This window comes from Galeopterus variegatus, unplaced genomic scaffold (genome assembly GCF_000696425.1).
Source record: "Galeopterus variegatus unplaced genomic scaffold, G_variegatus-3.0.2 Scaffold435, whole genome shotgun sequence".
NCBI classification, from domain to species: domain Eukaryota; kingdom Metazoa; phylum Chordata; class Mammalia; order Dermoptera; family Cynocephalidae; genus Galeopterus; species Galeopterus variegatus.
Window position 1 is genome coordinate 342045 of NW_007726546.1, and position 20955 is coordinate 362999.

General features: G+C 33.9%; 1 protein-coding gene across 2 annotated transcripts in view; it reads left to right on the plus strand.

The window, feature by feature from the left end:
- Nucleotides 1-20955, plus strand: part of CCSER1 (coiled-coil serine-rich protein 1) — a 475167-nt gene that overhangs the window by 158509 nt on the left and 295703 nt on the right. For both annotated transcript variants that reach the window (XM_008568716.1, XM_008568717.1), the window contains exons 2-3: nucleotides 127-1491; nucleotides 4637-4821. In XM_008568716.1, the coding sequence (XP_008566938.1) occupies nucleotides 168-1491; nucleotides 4637-4821 (1509 nt within the window). In that variant the 5' untranslated portion in view covers nucleotides 127-167. The remainder of the gene's footprint in view (nucleotides 1-126; nucleotides 1492-4636; nucleotides 4822-20955) is intronic.

Consider the following 20955-nt stretch of genomic DNA (forward strand, 5'->3'; position numbering starts at 1 on the left):
TTTATTATTTATTATTTTAGTATAAAGCAAATTCTATGCTATGTCTTGAAAAACAGTATTTTGTTTTAGTGTCTTATTTATAATTGAATTTTGTTGACTTGTACTTTCCATTTTAACTTTTCTCAGGCTTCTAAATTGGCTATCACAGTGCAAGTATTGGAGTCCCAATGGGGGACTCAGGATCGAGACGATCTACTCTTGTCTCCCGGTTGCCAATATTCAGAAGAAGTATTAGCAGAAGACATGAGTCTCTTCCTTCTTCACCCTCTTCCAGTAATACAGTTGGTGTCCACAGTTCCTCTCCTTCCAGCACTAACTCAAGCTCAGGTAGTACAGGTAAACGCAGGAGCATATTCCGCACTCCTTCTATTAGCTTCCACCATAAAAAGGGGAGTGAACCTAAACAAGAACCTACCAACCAGAACCTTAGTATTTCAAATGGTGCTCAACCTGGCCAAAGCAATATGCAGAAACTGAGTTTGGAAGAACATATTAAAACCAGGGCAAGACATTCTGTTGGTTTCAGTAGTTCACGAAATAAGAAGATAACAAGATCTTTGACAGAGGATTTTGAAAAGGAAAAGGAGCACTCAACTAATAAGAGTGTCTTTATAAATTGTCTAAGTTCTGGCAAAAGTGAGGGGGATGATTCTGGATTCACAGAAGAACAAACTCGCCGTTCTGTTAAGCATTCAACAAGGAAGCTACTCCCTAAATCTTTTTCATCTCACTATAAATTTTCTAAGCCAGTTCTACAGAGCCAATCCATTTCATTGGTACAACAGTCTGAATTCTCACTGGAAATTACACAGTACCAAGACAGAGAACCTGTATTAGTAAGAACTTCTCCATCTTGTTCTGTGGATGTAACAGAACGGGCAGGAAGCTCTTTACAATCTCCTTTGCTTTCTGGTGATCTTACCACAGCTCAGACACCTTCAGAATTTTTAGCCTTGACAGAAGATTCTGTGTCTGAAGTGGATGCATTTCCTAAAAGTGGAAGCATGGCATCCCACTGCGACAACTCTGGCCACAATGATTCTACCTCTCACATCTCTCCCAATCCTGCTGCTGTTGCAAAAACAACAGTAGAACTTAGGGGAACTGTTCCCTCTGCAATTATGTCTCCTGGGAAATGCAGGTTAGAAGGTCGATGTAGCACTGAATCTAATTCCTTACCAGAAACCTCTGCTGCTAATCAGAAGGAAGTGTTATTGCAAACCACTGAACTACCTGTTAGGAATGTGAGCAACTCAGAGACTCACATACCAGCAGATACTCAAAAAGAAGAAAATATGGTGTTACAAAATGGTGAAACAATGCTGGGGGCAAGTTCTCCAAGGAAACTTGGATTTTACGAGCAACATAAAGCAATAGCTGAACGTGTTAAAGGAATACATCCTATTTCAGAGTCAAAGATAATACCCTTTTCTGGTGATCATCATATTTTTAACAAAACATCATATGGATATGAAGGAAATCCTGCCAAAGGTATGCTGATTTTCTTTGATAAATGATATGAATTAATTTTCATTATAATTTATTTAGTCGTCTTGTTCCATTTCATGAATGGAAACCACATTTTCCTTATTTTTCACTTTCTAAATTCTTTGCTGTTCATAATTTGTTTTAAATGTTTCCCCTACTTGATTTAAACTTACCTCAATTATATTATGCTGAAAATGTAATATTAGTAATGTTATTTGTTTTTCTTAATTGTGTTATCCAGATTCTGACCCTCAGAAGAAAGTAGAAGGGAACTAATTCTATTTGTAATGTGGCTTTATCTAATATAAGGACTGTTTTTTTAGGGTTCATTATAGTGGTATTGGTATTTCTTAGTTAACGAAATGGATATATTCCATTCAAAATCATTATAAAAGAAATTCATATAATTTAAATTCTATTTCTTGAGTTAACAAAGCTTTCATTATTAAGTATGTCTTAGCATAAGTAATCCCTACCTCTAGGTTCAAAAGAATTGCATGTTTTAGAAATACTGTCCTTGGAGCCTAGAGACCTTGGTTCCAGCCCTGCCTCTGACATTAACTAGCTATGTAACTTTGGACACCTTCTCTTTGGTTTAAAAAAACGGGGAGAGGGTGTGAGAATTACTTTAATCTGACTCCAGAAAACATTGTCATTAAGCATAAAGTTCAGTTCAAAAATTGTTGAATATATGCCACCTACTGGGCTATGTTAGACATTATTTTTTTATTCTTTTTTTTTCTCTGCTATCATTACTACTGCTGCTGCTGCTGCTGCTAGTACTACTAATAATGCTTCCAACTTTGAAAATGTTTATGTTCCAGATACTGTTTTGTATACTTTGTGTACATTAATTTAAAAAATATTGCAATCATTACTACTGTTATAAGCTATTTTACAGGAAAGAAATTGGAGCACAGACATGTTGTGTCCATAGTCACAAAGGCAATAAGTAATTGATTGGGATACAAACCCTATGAGGTAGGCTTGTATGTTTCCCATTTACAAATGTGAAAAATGAGGCCGAGGGATCATATAGCATAAGCAAATTACAACTATTTGAGTCGAAATCTCAGGCTCTTAATAGCTATGCTGTTCTACGTGTCATGACCTAAAATATTAAATAAAATTTATAAGTCAAATGATATATTACCATGTCAAGAATAATAGGATTATATAGTCCTTCCACAAATATAGCAATTTTAAAGTTTTAAATGCATGAATTAATTTTCTAGCTCTCTTAATATTTTTCACGTTTAATTCAAGATCACTTTTGTGCACCTGACTACTTTTTTCATTTTTGAACTTGGTAGCATGCACTATTTCATATAATTTTTACAAAAATTTTATGTTGCATACATTTTTTATTAATAACTAAAAATTAAGATTAAGTTAAATAACTTTGCAAGGTCACATTTTTAGCAAATGATGGACCTCAGATTGGAATCCAGGCAGTTTTAAAAAGAAATGTCACAAAAAAGGCTAGGAATGCAATTACCCTAATATGTCTAATTATTATTTAGCAGTGACGACTTGCCTCAATGTCTAATTGAATACTGTGTATTTTTATCTCTATGGAAACTAGAGAATGACACACAATTATTTTGGTGACTATTTACCTGTTGATAGAAATTGTAATTGTAAGCCATTTCACACATTAAAGTAATTTTGCCAATTTGACAATGTATTGCCTGTTCTTGGACAAATAAGCTGGTAATTTTTACAGGGAGAAGATGATAATATACTATCCTTTATTTTGTGAGAATATCTGTGTGCTATTTATTAGTATTTTATAATTTGGAAGTTTAAAAATTTTAAAACCATTTAAGTATATATATTTCATGTAAGAAAGAGTTGCATACTTAATTCCATAATATTAAATTTATTTTGTATTTATTATGAAACATATTTAAGTTAGTACTTAATACACATCTGAGTGTGTTAGGTATACAATCATATCAAAATTAATAATGGAATGTTGAGCTCTCTGGCAATTTAATATTTATTCATTGGCTTAAAAAGTTATTTAAAAAGGACTACTATATTTGGCCTAGTAGGTTTTGTCCAGAAGTCTTTAAACCAGTAAATGAGCCTAAAAAGAACGGTTTATTCATTCACTCACTCACTCATTGATTTGACAAAATTTATCGTTTTAGCATTGTTTTTTGTACTAGGGATATAGCAATGAACAAAACAGGCATAAATCCCTACCTTCATGTAGCTTACTTTCTCCTGGGAATACTCAGACAATTAACATGCAAATAGATAAATGTCACATGGTAACTGCTGAGAATAAATTTAAAGCAGAATAAAGGATTAGGAAATGGGAAGTAGGATTACAGTTTCCATTGTAAAATATCTTGAGCAGAGTGGTACCCAAGGTAACATATTAGTAAAGATTTGAAGGAATTTAGGCAGTAAGCCACACAAATATTTGAGAGAAGTATATTAGTGCAAAGGTTGTGGGTCAAAAGCTGTGGGGCTGGAGCATGCCTGCAATGTTCCAGCGACAGCAAGAGGTCTAGTGTGGCATGAGCAGAGTGGAATAGGGAGTGGGTAGCAAATGATGAGGTGTGAAAGGTAATCAGGTGAACAGGCAGCCCTAGTGTGGGGACAGAGGGATGGGTCATGTCGTGAAGAAGCTGGTAAACCATTTGAAAAATGTCAGTTTTGGGACTAGAAGAGTGATGGTGGTGAAGCCCATGTATGTTTTAAGTACGTCATTCTGGCTACCATGTGGAAAGTAGATTGTGTGTTGGAGTTGGCGGTGGAGAGGCAAGCGGAAGTAGGTAGAGGCAGGAGAATTTTAGAAAGTATTGCGGTAACCCAGATAAGCATCGATGGGGTTTGGTCCAGAATCTTAGGGAGGTAGTGAGAAGCGATCAGATTCTGCAATTTGAAGAATATAAGGACAGGATTTGTTTATGATTAATGTGAGCCGTGAAGAAGCCAGGGATGACTCCAGAAATTTTGAGCTCTTCAAAGAGATTAAATGATGAAGCAAACTGAACCGCCACTGCAAATATAAAAGTTTTTGTGATAGAGAATTTTTGAATGACACTGAGTTATTCATTGTTCTTCAATGGAACATTTATAAAAACTACAGTTAAATATTTATATTAACTTTTATTAATTTTTATTTTAATAGTTCTTGCTAGTAGCCTCAGTCCATATCGTGAAGGAAGATTTATAGAGAGGAGACTACGATCTTCATCAGAAGGAACTGCAGGGAATAGCAGAGCGATTTTGAAACCAAAAGATGGAAACTTAGAAGAAGTTAATAGTTTAAGAAAGCAGAGAGCAGGTTCCTCGTCTTCAAAAATGAACAGTATGGTAAGTGTATACACATGTCTGCATATAATAAAATAATGCCATATATATCTGGAATGTTTTTGCATGCCTTTTACAAAATGAACAGACTGAAAGATAGAAACCTCATACTTGAAGGGAAAATTTGTCTCCATAGTTGATGTCGTAAGTCAGACAAGCTCATTTTTTACCTGAGATTCTCCTGGGTCAGGACAGATAGGCACGAACCGTGATAGCTACCCTTAGTTCCTGTCATCCTTGCTTCTATGGAAAATTTGTTACTCTCTATTCTAGAACAAGACCTAGGGTCTTAACACAAGTTAAGAAAAATCCTCTGATCATGAGGATACCCTTTTACATCATTTCACACCATCTCTCCACCCTATAGCCACTCTACAAAATGTGTTTTTGTAAACCACATTAGGCCAGTGCCACCCTTAGACCCCTTAATGGACCCTACCCTGATGTTTTCCCAAAGTGCCCCTCCACACACAGGGTGAGGAGCCAGTGTGGAGCCCATGGGGGGCACTGCAAAATGCCCATTCAAAGAGTGAACACATTAAAGTAACTGAGATACCAGATTCCTGGTCCAAACTGCCTGCTTTTAGGATGAAGGTGGAGGTTGGGTACATGTAGAGGGGTATGGTCTGAGCTTGCACGTGAGATGGGGTATCACAGAGGCATGTGTATGAAGCTCCCTCACAGTATGAGATGGAGCTGAGGGTGGCAAGAGATGAGGGGTGGACTGTAGCCCAGGGATCCATGAAGCCTCAGATCTCACAAATATTAGGGTAGGCTTGTCTTTTGGAGTTCACTTTTCTAACTTTCTCACAAATGTGTCCTTTTCCAGCAGTATATTTAACTCCTATTGTTTAACAGTGTTTCTTTAAAATAATCTGTCTACCTACTTATTTACCTACCTACCTACCTATGGATATATGTGAAAAATGCTCAAAAATAACTCACTTATGATATCTCTATGAATTTTAGATAATTAGGCTTCAAATGAAAATATTAGGTCATCAATATCTGATAATTATATTGTGAAGAAGCCTGAAGATGGTAAGGTAACATTGCATGGTAGCAAAATGCTTGTGCTTGAAGTTAGGTGTTCTAGCCCTTGTTCTGGCTCAGCCGTTTCTTAATCTTGGGCAAATCAGTAACTACAAAACAACAGATGATAATGTGCTTCTTGTTTCCATTACACTAAAAATGATGTGTGTGTTTACTTTTACACATACAGAAAGATATAATTTCATCTTTCTTTTTATTCTGTTGTGCATTGAAAATGGTATATTGTTATTGTTGCAATTGATATTTTTTGTTAAAGTATGAGAACATGTTAAAAATATTTCCCGTTGATACAGCATTAAAAGTTAGGGTTAATGAAGTATTATGAAATATTTCTCTTCACAAAATTTCCATTATTCCTTCACAAACAGGTATTTATATGACTAGTTGTACCCTGTTTATTCAACTTGCCTGAAGTGGGGTCTTTTACATATTCTTTTATAGCTCATGAAATTTTAATAGTACATTCAATGTAAACAATTCTCCTTGTAATATCAAAAAATCGCTCTTCTCTTCGGATCCCCTTTCGAGGTTTAAAACTTAAAATGTCAAGATACAATAAAATGATTTGTTCTTTTGAGGCCCTATTTGTAAGTTTTCAAAAAAAGTGTCCTTGCAGTATTATAGGTATTCCACTAGATGGCAGAATTACACCATTGCTGTGGTGGTGGATTGTCTATCGGAGGTTGAAACAAAAACTTGGTATAAATATTGATATGTTCACTGGATTTACAGATACAACTTTTTGAAATAAATACTGACAATTTTTAATGTCCAAGAGAGACCTACCAAAAATTACTTCATGATTTTATGTTTTCCTTTGGATTTTGTAACTTATGTCTCATCCTTCAGTAACTTTACAGTTTAATCATTAATTAAAAATGTACAACAAATATTTTACTTAACTTATGCAATATTGTAAGGAAGAAAAGCTAGAATTCTTTAGGTAATTCTACTTTTATGTGAAACAAGTGATTTATATATTTAGGAACTTGTAGTTTTGTGTGCGAAAAGTGACACCTATTCTATATTCCTCTTCCAAAATAATTGAAACAACTGTATGTATTTAAGAATGCAGTTTTTTTTTTTTTACAGCAATAATAACAGTAACATGTATTTTACATGCTTATTTGAGCCAAGGTACTGCTTTTAATGCTTCATTATATTATCACATTCAGTCCTCACAACAATACTTTAAACTGATACTGTATGAATCAAATTTTGCAAAAGAAAAAATAAGGCATTGAGAAGATAAGGAACTTGCCCCAAATCACATAGGTAGTAAATGGCAGAGGTAGGATTTGGATTTGGATCCTAGCTGTCTAAGTTCAAACCCTACAAGCTTTGGGGAGAATGAATTAGATTTAAAATTAATTTGAGCTATTTTTTTATTTTTCTTGTGTTAATTCTGTGTAAGGAAAGTAACACATTTAAGGCAACCTATTTAAGTGATAAGTTGAGGATGCAATCCTCTGTAAAGAATACAAAAAAGAAAAACAAACAAAATTTAGTACTGCTGAACTTAAAATGTGGTTTCTTGATAGGCTAATGACTGTTATCGGTGTCTTTACTGAGAGATATGCTATCAAAAAGGAATTTTGTAACAAAAGAGGATATTTATACTTAGTAGGAACTGCAACCTTTCATATAGTTCATGGGGATTTCAGTTCTACTTATAAGATATGGCTTTATTAATTAAGATGCTGAGGGTTTCCTAAATGACCAAAAATATGCCCTAATGGGTTTGGTGCACCACAATTGTGTTTTTGTATACTTTTGGGATATTTCAATCTGGAAGAGAAAGGGCAGATGTATTAACTCTTTGAACATCAGTGGCAGAAAAAATTGGGACATGCTTAAATTTTTACAAGAAAGCAAAATATATTTGGAATAATTTGATAAGCATTCACATGTGTTATATTTCATCAAACCACTTTAACAACTTTAATTCATTTTCCTCTGAGTAACTTTCTTGATACTTTTTTAAGGATTGGTCAAAATTTTTAAAAAGCTTTTCTAGAAATAAGTTCTTTATTTCTAGGAAATTTCTTTTCAGACTGTGATATATAAATCAGTAAATGTAAGTATTTGTCATGGTTTCTCCAACAGCTTCACACAGTGAATTCTAACTCTAAATATTTACAAGATTATCCTGCTCTAAAAAAATATTAATGTGAGAGCAAATTCATATATAATGGACAATACAAAGGACCTGGCATCATTTAAGGAAGGAAAGTGCCTGAGTGTATAAGTCAGGATAAACTCGGCTAAGTAATAGAAAATAACCTCCAAATCTAGTGACCTTGTAATATAAATTTATTTCTCACTCAGTCTACATGTTTATTGTGGAAGGTGCTGGAGGTTCTGTTTAGTATCTCGCCCTTCTGTATCCAGTCTGTTGAAGCAGCTACCATTGTAAACATTGCTTTTTACCATGGCAAAAAGAAAGAGTTCTCTGGAGGTCATAGTTCCAGTAATGAAATGCTATGACCTGTGGGAAACTCATATCGCTTGTGACCACGTGATTGGTCAGATCCAATCACATGGCCCAAAGTAGACATGAAAGGAACAAGAAGTATGATCTTGTCCTTGTGTCAGGAAGATGTAGACCCAGATATGTTTGCTGAATGCTAATCACTATTATATTCATAAATATTTTATTATTTCTCAGTTCTTTTAGTTAACGGAGATTTCCTGCTTGCCTCCTCCTTCCCTTTTATCCACAGTCATTTAATGGACCCTGACTTCATGCTGTGCTGGTCATTGTGATTGAAAAAGATGAAAATAACTCTGAAATTGAAGGATTCATAGAATTTTGCTCTTTGGGATGTGCTCTCTTTCTTACTTAAAGGTCTTAAGATGTATATCTAAAATGAACTAAGTTTACTTTTTCATTTGACTCAAGGAATCTTACTGTATTTGGATGTATTTATTTTTATTACATTAAATAGTTTGAAAGCTGTGTTATCTTTAAATTACTCAGGAAATTCATTCACAAAGTTACACTGAACTATTTGTGCTAAGTAATTCTGATAGCATTCATTGATGGCCAGTTTTGCTCTGACACAGCATAATTTCTCTCCTTTGCAATTTGGCATCCTGCTGCCTTTGTGTAGAAACTGTGAATGGCACAGTGAAAACGTAAGCTGTAGGACTTCTTTGGTGGAACAGACCAGATTTACATTTGATTTTAAAAAACAAAAAGTAGTTACTTGTAGATCATTAGCTTCTCATGTCATATTTTAATTTTTTGGTATGTTGAACTTTAGAATTTACATATTATTGACAATAGTTGAATAAGTTGAATAATTGAATAGTTGAATAAGACTAATAAAGCCCTGTTTGAGATAGCCAAGCACTTTACTATGTATTTACTTTTCTTCTGGGGCCAGCTGTTTTCTCAATTATTAGCTTTTCCTTTATTCAGTACAATTCTTCATCCATTTATTAATTTATTCACAGTTTCTCTTAATAAATATTTATTGAGAACCTACTCTGAAGATGCAAAGATGGAAGAGGCAGCCCTCAAGGATTTTAGAGTCTCAGATAGGGAAACATTAAGGTTGAACATAATCTGTCAATACAATAGTTTTAACCATTTTTGACCATCTTTAAATTCAGAATGGGTGGGGCATGCTTGATTTGGATTGTGATCATTGATATCAAAAATTAAGAGGATTCAAAAGAGGCACATGAATTGCTATTTCCCTCATAAGGGAAATATATATGTTTGAACTTATAAATGAAACATATATGTACCTTATCTCACGTACTCAATTGATACTCTTAAATATATGCATAACTTCCTTGTGTCTGTGTCTTTTGCTCATTTCGACCACTGAGGCACAGCTGCTGGTGCTGAGCAGGCCATTGAGAGGCAGTGGAATGGTAAAGAAGGTACAAAATGAATCTCAGGATTAATGTTTAAAAACTAGATGCAAAACACCCCACTTCTTTAATATACCAAGTAAAGGAATTCTACTGGCCTCATTTGGTATATGCGCCTTCACACATTTTGTGGAGCAGTGGAATGGTAAAGAAGGTACAAAATGAATCTCAGGATTAATGTTTAAAAACTAGATGCAAAACAACCCACTTCTTTACTATACCAAGTAAAGGAATTCTACTGGCCTCATTTGGTATATGCGCCTTCACACATTTTGTGGCATGAAAGTTGTTCAAGCTTGAAATTAAGAGCAAAGGAAGTATAATGATTAGAAAATCTGATTCAAGAAATTTCTCCTCATAATCTTGAAATCCTTAATGAGACTTTTCAATATGTAAAAATGTTAATGGACTTTTGGAGGTTAAAATAATGATTGCAGCTTTTGGTGTAACTCGCTGTCAATGAAATTAAAGCAAATATCATTGCACAATACAGGGACGTTCAATGAGAAAAGGAAGCCATTAATATTTTTAAGGAAATGAAGCCATACACATCATTCTCCTCAATCCTTATAAATTTTAAGAAGGAAAATCACAAGTATCACTTAATAAACATGAAATTACATTTGTTGATAACTGACACAATAATTTTGGATTAACAGCTCTAATCCGTGCCTTTATTGATTTTTCTAGTTACCAATGATAATTTCCTCTCAGTGTCCTTCTAGGTTACACATAGATGTGTAACCTTCCAAGTTATCACATACACAGCATCCACCGAATAGTTATTTGAATGTATCTCATTTTTTCCTGTTTTTTAGATGGGAGAAACTGTATGTTGGCATTCTTTGCAGTAATTAGTGTAGTGCCTGGTATAGAAATAGGCATCTAATAAATATGAATGAATTAAAGGTAAAATGGCTGGTTAGGTAGTGATATATGTTCATACAGATATGAATTAAGGCTTCTAACACAATTATTGTGTGGTGTGTTTATGCATATTTTTTACATTTTAACACAAATATACAGATATTTTTATGATGCATTGTTTGATAAAACTCTGGTTTGTTGATTCTACATTCATGATCAGGAAGTTCATATGAATTATGATATTTTTCCAGTAGAAGCATAATTCATTTTAGGGTTTTCAACCTATGGAATTGTTTCCAGGATCATATCAGTACAATAGTTATGGACTGGCCATACAATGAAGACAAGAAATAGCTATTTGGATCAAGTTTATCTCTTAATTTTCTATGAGATAACAATTGCCTTGTGCCTTTTTTAGGTAACCCCATGGGCTGACACTGCTTTCATAACATGAGAGAGAATATTTATTGATTTAGGATCCGTGATAAATCTCTGACCATCTGAATAGATGTACAGTCTTCAACACCAAATTGATCTTGAGTAAAATATCTACTTTTCCTAAGAGAGTAGTCACTGGAGTCCAAGGTTTTTACATTATTTTAGTTGGACAATGAGGAAAATTATTTTTCTTAGAGTTACTCTATTATTCTGAAATTTAAATACAACACATTTAATTAACTTTATTAAATTTAATAAGTAAAACAAATTCTGAATTCCAACATCAAGAGATATATTACTACTATATCCAATAATGAGCATTACAGTTTATAGAAAAAGTATAAGTATTTAATATATTTGTACTATTTTAAAATAATTTTAAAATTGAGACAATTCTTTCACAAACTCATATTTTCAATGTCTGAATAAACATATGATTTACAAATGAATTGTGCATATACAATTTCACAGTCTTCCTTTGTGATGACATTTTTGTTTAAATTAATCTTTTCTAAATTAGAGGAGCTGTCATTTTATCACTTTTGCAATTTAATTCAGTGATCATCCACTCTACTGTTAAAGTTTTCTCTGAAGTACCTCCTCTGTTTATATTGTCTGTTGTTCTTAGCTTGTTACATCCAACTTTAACAACCTAAGTATTGATAATTTCAGTTCTCTCTTAGGCTCTTTATTGTAAACATTGGTAATTACTTCCAAAATTATGATTTTCATACTCAGCTAGCTGGCTTCAACACTACCCACTACTTAGTTTTATGTGCGAGTGAGAAATACAAAGGATTTCACTGTCAAGAGAGACTCACATAAATCAAAACTCTTATCAGGTGTCAAGAGACACAGGTGAAGCAGGGAGAGAGATGGAATACCTCCCCAGCTCCCCAGGTCCCTTCTTTCTACATCTGATGGGTCTTGGCCCAGAATGTTGCATGAGGTTTGGATTGTTGAATGCGTATAATCACCTCATCTGCACAGAAAAAAAAATCTCAATATAGAACTTCTTCATTTTATATGCAGTTATATAGCAAGCATAGACATTTTCCAGGGAGCCATATCTCATACATTTCTAGATTCCAGCTTTGTTTATCATAAGCAATCCTAGATAATTAGACATATTTTGCTGAAAGCAGTCCAAAGATAAGCTCTTTTCCTACTAAAAACCATTTAGTTTGCCAGTTTATTTGCTTGCTAGAAAGTGTCATGAGTAGGTTTATAAGGAGATTATACCAGGTCATCTGCCGTCTTACTTTCCTGGAAGCATCCACTATTTACCCAACGGTTTGACCCAGGCAGTGAGTGTGAACTTTGAGCACTCCCCTCAAACTGTCCTGTTTTTGCAAACATCCGCCCCCCAGCATAAATGTTTTTATCCGTCAGTCCTTCATTTTCTCTGATCTCACAGAAATATTTTTCTTATCATTCTTTCAAAGCAAATGTTTCCACCTGTTGTCTTGATTTCAACTCCTCACCTATTTTATTTTTTTTGAAATTTTCTTTTAGCTATGCAGTTTTATATCTTTTATTTTAAAGCAGGCAAGAAACCCTATTGAACTCTAGTACATGGTATTCTCTATTTAAATAAACAAAGCTGTATTTGCTCATAGGAAACCACATTATCATTGTTTTTAGTATACCTGCAATGAAAAGTACAATGCTTCTGTTTTGTCCCCCAAACAATCTTCTTATGAAATTGGAATATATCTTTTTTTCCAAAATTTACTTATTTTAAATGACAGATAAGATTGTATGTATTTATCATGTATAGCATGATGTTTTGAAGTTTATGTACATTGTGGAATGGTTAAATCTAGTTTACTAAAATATGCATTACCTCACATACGTGACTTACTTTAGAACAGTACTACACCAGTGTGTTTCTTGTGTTTTTTCTTTAGTTTCTTCTCTGTTTATTTTATTTATTTTTTATTTATTTATTTTTTTTCCTTTTTTGTCGCAACCCTCGGTGTCGCGCCCGTACCGCAACCGGCAATGGGATCGCAACCCTCGGTGTCGATTTATTTTTTTTCCTTTTTTGTCGCAACCCTCGGTGTCGCGCCCGTACCGCAACCGGCAATGGGAACGCAACCCTCGGTGTCGCGCCCGCACCGCGCTCAACCAGTGAGCGGACTGGTCTCTATATGGGATCCGAACCCTCGGCGGGAGTGCCGCTGCGCTCCCAAGCGCCGCACTCTACCGAGTGCGCCACGGGGCCGGCCCTCTATCTGTTTATTGATGTTAGTTTATAACTCTGCCAAGTTTTCATTCTTGAGAAAAACAAACAAAAAATAACTTTTCCTACATCCTGACTGCTCCTAAAGCTCTCCATTCTATTTCACTTTTTCCCTAGAAGGCAAACAGTCCTGACTCTTGCCATACTCATTTCCTTGCTGTCCATGAGTTCCTCAGTCTCATGTATTTTAGCTCCTTTAATGTATAGTTACTCAACATGGGCTTTATTGACATTTTGTTCTGGATAATTCCTTGTTAGAGGGGCTGTCATTTGCACTGTAGGATGTTTAATAGCATCCCTGACCACTATGTGCTAAATGCCAGGGAACCCCAAGTTGTGACAACTGAATATATTTCCAGATATTGCCAAATGTGTCCTGGTAGACAAAAATAGCCCCTAGTTGAGAACTACTCGAAAGTCATTGGTGACTGTCCTAATTTTAATGCTCTTTAAAAATCTTCATCTTTTCTTGACTTCTCTTCATCATTTAACACTGTTGAGGACTCTTTGTATATGTATTCTCTTCTTTTTGCAGTGGTAACTCTCCCCTTGTTATTCTTCCCTCCTTTTCTCCTTCCAGACTGTTTTGCAGGCTGCTTCCTCACACCTGGACTTTAAACACAGCTATTTCTTGGCATTCAGTCCTTGGCCTTATTGCCTTTTCCATTACCTGTCCTATCTGAAAAATTAAAATACAGGGGGAGTTATATGTGGATTCCAAATGAAAAGGTTGGGAATCTTTGTTATATCTGACATATTCAAATAGGCATGAAAATCACAATGTATTAGATTTACAGAAATAGAATGATGGCTTATGAAAAATTTATTTGCATAGGGAGAGTAGCTGAAACTCTGAGGGCAATTATCCTTGGAGTAGATGTAGAGAAATGTGCAATGAATTGACTTTTGCCTTAGTAGTTAATAGTTTCTCTTCCTTTGTGTTTTCCTCATTTGTATTAATATTCTAATTTTTGCTTTTCTACACATTTACTGCAGCCTCCTTTTAAGATACTCCAATAAATCTCAATCTCTTCCCACCCCATGTGTAAAGTCACATTGGAGAAGCAGCAACTATATTACTTAAAATAGAACCTCCCTATTAGAATTAGTGTAATACTTTTCAGTAATAAATTCTACCCTCACTGCTATCACCCACTATTACGCATTTTTTATTTTCCAAGTTGATAGCATCTTAAGTTGGGCAAAGAACAGACAGTGATAGAAGTTGTGGGCATTGTGCAAGCAGCAGGTATTTGATGTTCCGTGAAACTTGGCAACTACCTCAAAACCACACATTGCCCACTTCTGTCCTACACTGCGGCCTCTGCTACTGCTGTGTCTCCTTTGTCTCCATCAATGCCTCCCAGGATTGTGCCTCAAGCTGAAATTGTGCCTCGAGCTGAATTGTGCCTCAGTCTGGCCCTGGTCCAAGAGGAGCTGGTGGTGTGCAGAGTGTGTTTGTTGGGAGGGGTGGGAAGTTTTAATCACCATTTCAAAAGTAAAGAAAATCTATAAAATACCTTCAGATCTTAAAAATATATAAAAAAGTAATAAGGTGGTAAAAATGTAGTAATAATAAACACTTAAACACTTTTATGATGTTTTCATACTTTCTCACACTTCTGTGTTTTCTAAATGCCTTTGGTACTTTCTAATCTTTAATATGTTATATGAATATGTGTTATTTTGTTGTTGTGAAAGATGTCTCGAATAAATGCACATTGCTTAAAAATCAAATGCAAACTCTCTCCTAACACACGATCATGATCAAAATAGAAAAATTTACAAAATAGAAATTCTTTTTGTCAGCTAAGCATGATTTTTACTTATTGTAAGCAAGTACAGTGTGATAAAAAGAGCAAGTGATTTGGCAAAGTACACCAATTTCCAATCTCATCTTTTTGACTTAATAATAATAATACTTCTTACCTCATAGAGTTGATGTAGGAATCAAATAGTATATTTTATGTGAAAAGTCTTTGTAAATTTTAAAGTGGTATATAACTGAATATGATTGTTGTTTTTATTAATAATATTGTAACAGCTGGAAAAATTGAAATAAAAATAGTTTTGCCTTTTAAAGTAGTCATTTAGAAGAAAAATATTTTAAAAGCCAAACCCATGTTTATAGTGTATCTTATCATGACAATAAGTTAGTTCCTTTAAGCCACAACAAAAGAAGTACTTAAAAAGTTCAAGTTATTTACAAATTAGTGCTTTATAAGGGCAATCTGGTATTTACTTGATTTCTCATTTAGTCATTTTTCAGAAACTCACACGTTTTTCAAAATAAATTTATATTGTTTAGGAAAAATTAATCAAGCACTGCACTTAGGATTTGAATACTTCACTATATTTATATTACACTCTAATTAGATTGTTTACTCAAGCCAGTTATTGCCTGAATATGGGGAAAAGCATCTTTTCTTAAGACAGGTCCTGGCTATTTAAAGAAATTTTATTTGCCTTTTTTGTTTTCTTAATTAAAAAGCAAGTTTAACCATGGTAGATATTTATGTAGATACTCATGTAACTCCTTACATTATAGCTTTGTAATTTACTAATTTAAAATTATCTTCCATTAAATTTTAAGATAATGCTGTCCAATGTAGTAATAGGCAATGACTTCGGAGACAGAAAATAATGTTGAAGAAAATAATTAATTGTAGATTACCTTATCTATCTTCCTTTAAGAATAAATTTTGAACTTAGTGTATTTAGTAATACTAGTCTGTCCTGTGATAATTTAAGATATCTAAACTTTTATGAGAGAAACTTTTATAACACATGCAAGTTTTTGTGCTTGTCTTTCTTCTTTCTTCATTCCGTTGGAAGAATATCTCCACCAGTATGGTATTCAGCCTGAATATTTGAACTATATGGCATTTGAACTAGAGGGTAACCAGCTGTCAGATAATTCATATCATGTATTAGGCCCTGTTTGGGATGAGACACTACATCTCAGCATGCTGTTGCCTTCAGTAGATTTATGTTCCAAAGAAATGTGGGTACATTAATACAAATAGTGATTTTAAATGAAAAGATCAGCCACCTAGCTATGGTTCATGAATCACAGTGATTTTTTCTCTCTCTCTCTTTTATTTTTTAATAATAATAATAAAAGTATATAAAAAGTATCATTGAGCCAACTGGGTGCCAGAGTACACTGATAGTGAAGCTTTAACTTGACCCAGCAGTCCATTGGAAGTTGCTATAGCTGAGAAAAAAAGAACTGAAGCATAGATGCTGGGCTTACATTTAGAAGAAGAGAAAGGAACTATTAATGCGTGCTCTTCTCCAATAGCACTTATCTCTATAGGAAGTCCTGCATAACAAAAGGGAGTTGGAACACCATTAAGTTTTATGAAGTGATACTATGATTTCTTGAAGGGAACTTACTGTTACGCTGCTGGAAGCCTATAAGGTCTGTTAACTAAAGAAGTTCAAAGATAGCCAATGTTGTTCAGTATATAGTTTTGCTTTGTATTTTTTGATTCAGTGCAGTGGGGTTGAACATAAAAGATGATAGAATCTTCAGCTTTTCATGATTATTTCCTTGTTAATGTAGACCATTAGGTAATTTTTAGGAAATCAGAACAATTGACCCATACAAATGATTTGTACAGAAATTGTTTTTTGTTTTTGCAAAACAACAACATAAAATAAAGGGATTTCCCAATTTGGCACTCTGGCTTTGCTAAAAGTTTTTATATTCTTTTAAAAATAAGAATACTTTTACCATAAAACAGCAAATTATTCTGGTTCAATAAGCAAGCCTGTTTTACTAAAGGAATAGATAAAAGCTTCACTAAAACATACTTTTTTTTTTTTAACCAAAACAGGATTTCATAATAAAAGAACAGCAGAATTGCTTAGGATAAAGCAACAGCCAAACTTGAAGAAAAATTAAAAAGATATTTTATTAAGTGGTCTTAATGGCCATGTAAAGTTGGTTCCAGTGCTAGCCGTGTGTCCAGCCCAAAGCATTAGGCACTGTGTGAGGGGATTGGGATGACACGGTCAACAGGAAGAGAATTATCCTTACTCATGGCAGCTAAGTTATATGGTATTAAAAGTAAAATAAGAGGAAATCTTGATTTTTAAAAATTTAGATTTCCTACTACAGCCATGGAATGCTTACATTCTGAAAGGATAGGTTTCTTACCCTCAAGGACACCTAACTAAATTAGGTGAGAAATGAGCGGTTCTGGATTCTGACTGTTACAGATCTAATGATCAAATATTGAGCAGCCCATTAACAACTGTGAAAGATAGAAGTAAGGCAACATAAGGGGATATAATTAGTTTTTAATTATTGGTGAGGTAGAGCAAAAGTTTAAGTAAAATAAGTCCAGTTCATTTCTTTAGTGAACATTGTGGGCTGTGTTCCTTCAGCCAGAAACTGGGTGTTCAAGGAAATGTAAAACAGGTGTTTTTTTTTGTTTTTGTTTTTTAGTTTATAAAGTTATATTGTACCTTTGTTCAGATAATCTTATAAATTGTCATGTCCACAGAACAGAACTCGTAGGATGTAGAACTCAGATCAGTGAAATGAGCTTACTGACTTCCCCTCTGTTTTTAATTCTTTCCCTCTATCCCTTTTTTCCACTTCTTAGTGTCAACTCTCTTCTCAAAAATAAAAATAAAACATGACTCAGAATAACAAAACTCAGTTGCATATTAAAAGTATGAGATTCGAGAAAGCAGGTAAATTATATATTCCTTCTTTTATTCCCTCATGTGAATCTTTTACTTTTAGTTAAGAGTGTTAACCAAACTGACTTTGGGACTATAAAGCACTAGCATTACTTTAGTTACAACATGTCATTTCTGTTTTACTAAATACATTTTATTTTTATTTTATAACAATTTTATACATACAGGAAAGTTAAAAGAACTGTACAAAGAACTCCCATATGTCCCTTATGTAGATTCAGCAATTGTTAATCTTTACCACATTTCCTTCTCTCTCTCCTCTTTTCTCTGTGGTGATTCATATGTATGTTATTTATATTATTTTTCTGAAATGTGTGAGCATAAGTTGAAGACATCATGATCCATTACTCTCAAATACTTTAACATGTATTTTATAAGATGAAGGGTATTCTCTTATATTACAAGGCATCAAAATCAGAAACTTTATCTTATATAATTTAAATTTATATTCAATTTTCCCCAATTGTTTTGATTTTTTTAATCCAGGCTCCAATACAGAATTATGTGTTATAATTCGTCGTCATGCCTCTTTAGTCTCATTTAATCTGAAATAGTTTTTCACCAATATTTCTCTCACATGGCATTAACACTCATGATAGTTACTTTGTATAATGTTCCTCAGTTCATGCTTCTCTGGTATTTCATAATTAGATTCAGCTTATGCAATTTTTGGAAGAAAAAATACATGTGTAATGTGTTCTTAGTGAATTACATCACGAGGTACATGATGTCAGTTTAGCTCATCTTGGTGATGTTACCTTTGATCACTTGGTAAAGGTGTTGTTTGCTAGGCTTCACCATTGTAAAGTTATTATTTTTTCCTCTTGTTAATTAATAAGCAATCTCTGGAGAGATACTTTAAAGTTATGTAAATATCCTGTTTCTCATCAACTTTTACCAAGAAGTTTTAGTATCCATTGATGATCCCTCCTCCAGTTTTTTTTTTTTTCAATGATATTTGCACAATAGTGATTTTATAACCCTATCATTCATTTTGCATTTAGTAATTGGCATTCTATAGGGAAGTCTTTTCCCTTTCCCTCTGTTCAGGAAAGTATGCATATACGAGTATGTGTGTATGGATGGATAGATGGATGACTTATCAAAACAGAATCATGGGTTACTACTTTATTCAATGGATTGTAATCCATTACCATCATTATTTATTTTAATGCTCAAATTATTCCAGATATGATCTGTAGGAGCCCCCTCAATGTGGCTTCTGAATTCCCTTTAAAAGAAATCAACTCATGAATGTCTAGTCTTGAATAGGCTAAAGCTGGGTGATAGTTGATACTGAAACACTGAGTGAAGCCACCTTTTAGTAAGTACTAGGCATATACGTCTGGCAGAGCTTTCAGCTCGGGACTGGAAATATTTTAACACTTTCATGCTCTACATTGGTAATATGATTTTCATGGTATATACTCATTCCCCAATAATTTCAAGGGGAATTGGAATATAACTTACATTTTATTTGTGGCTGAGTTAGCCTTTTGCAATAAATAAACACATAAACAATCATTTAATTTTAAATAAATTTGTGTACAATTCCATTGATTTATTCACTGAATATTTATTAATCAACATTTAAGTACTAGATTTGTTAAACCCTGGTGATTCAGTAACAACCTCCACAATGTCTAGGCTACTAGGGGTGTTAGATCTAACAAGGGAAGACAAACAAGTGAAAAAAATACAGGAACAGTAGGGGCTGACTGGTTAGCTCAGTTGATTAGAGGGCAGCCTTACTACAACAAGATCATGGTTTGGATCCCTGTATCAGCCAGCCACTAAAGTAAAAACAAAGAACAAAAATTGGAAATGTATGTATAATGGTATTATATGTGCTTTTGATTATAATTAGTAGGATAGAATATTGGCACAAATGAGAGAATGGTAAGGTCTTAAGTGCTCAAAAAAGGTTTCTTTTTTAAAATTTTAATTTCTATTTATTTATTTTTATTTTATTTTATCAATATACAATGTACTTGATTTTCATGTCCCTTTATGATTCCTCCCTCCCCCTCCCTCTCCCTCATTCCACCCATCAACATCATATCTGTTCACTTGTCTTAACACGTTCAAGGAATTGTGATTGTCCTGTGTTCTTCCCTGCCTCCCCCTTTTGTTTGTGTATTTATTTATTTATTTTTAGCTCCCTCAAATAAGTGAGAACGTGTGGTATTTCTCTTTCTGTGCCTGACTTATTTCACTTAACATAATTTTTTCAAAGTCCATGTTGCTGCAAATAGTAATATTTCATTCTTTTTTATAGTAGAGTAGAATTCCATTGTGTAGATATGGTACATTTTCTGTATCCACTCATCAGATGATGGACATTTGGGCTGGTTCCAACTCTTGGCTATTGTAAATAGTGCTGCAGTAAACATTGGAGTACAGGTATCCCTTCAACATGATGATTTCTATTCCTCTGGGTATATTCCCAGCAGTGGAATAGCTGGGCCATATGGTAGATCTATCTGTAATTGTTTGAGGAACCTCCAAACCATTTTCCATAAAGACTGCACTATTTTGTAGTCCCATCAACAGTGTATGAAAGTTCCTTTTTCTCTGCAACCTCACCAGCATTTATCATTCTCAGTCTTTTGGATATTAGCCATCCTAACTAACATCCTAACAGGGGTGAGATGGTATCTCAGTGTGGTTTTGATTTGCATTTACCAAATGCTGAGTGATGTTGAACATTTTTTCATATGTCTGTTGGCCATTTGTATATCTTCATTTGAGAAATGCCTATTCAACTCCTTTGCCCATTTTTAAATTGGGTTACTTGTTTTTTTGTTGTAAAGTTGTTTGAGTTCCTTGTATATTCTAGATATTAATCCTTTGTTAGATGTATATTTTGCAAATATTTTCTACCACTCTGTTGGTTGCCTTTTAACTCTGTTCATTGTTTCTTTTGCTGTGAA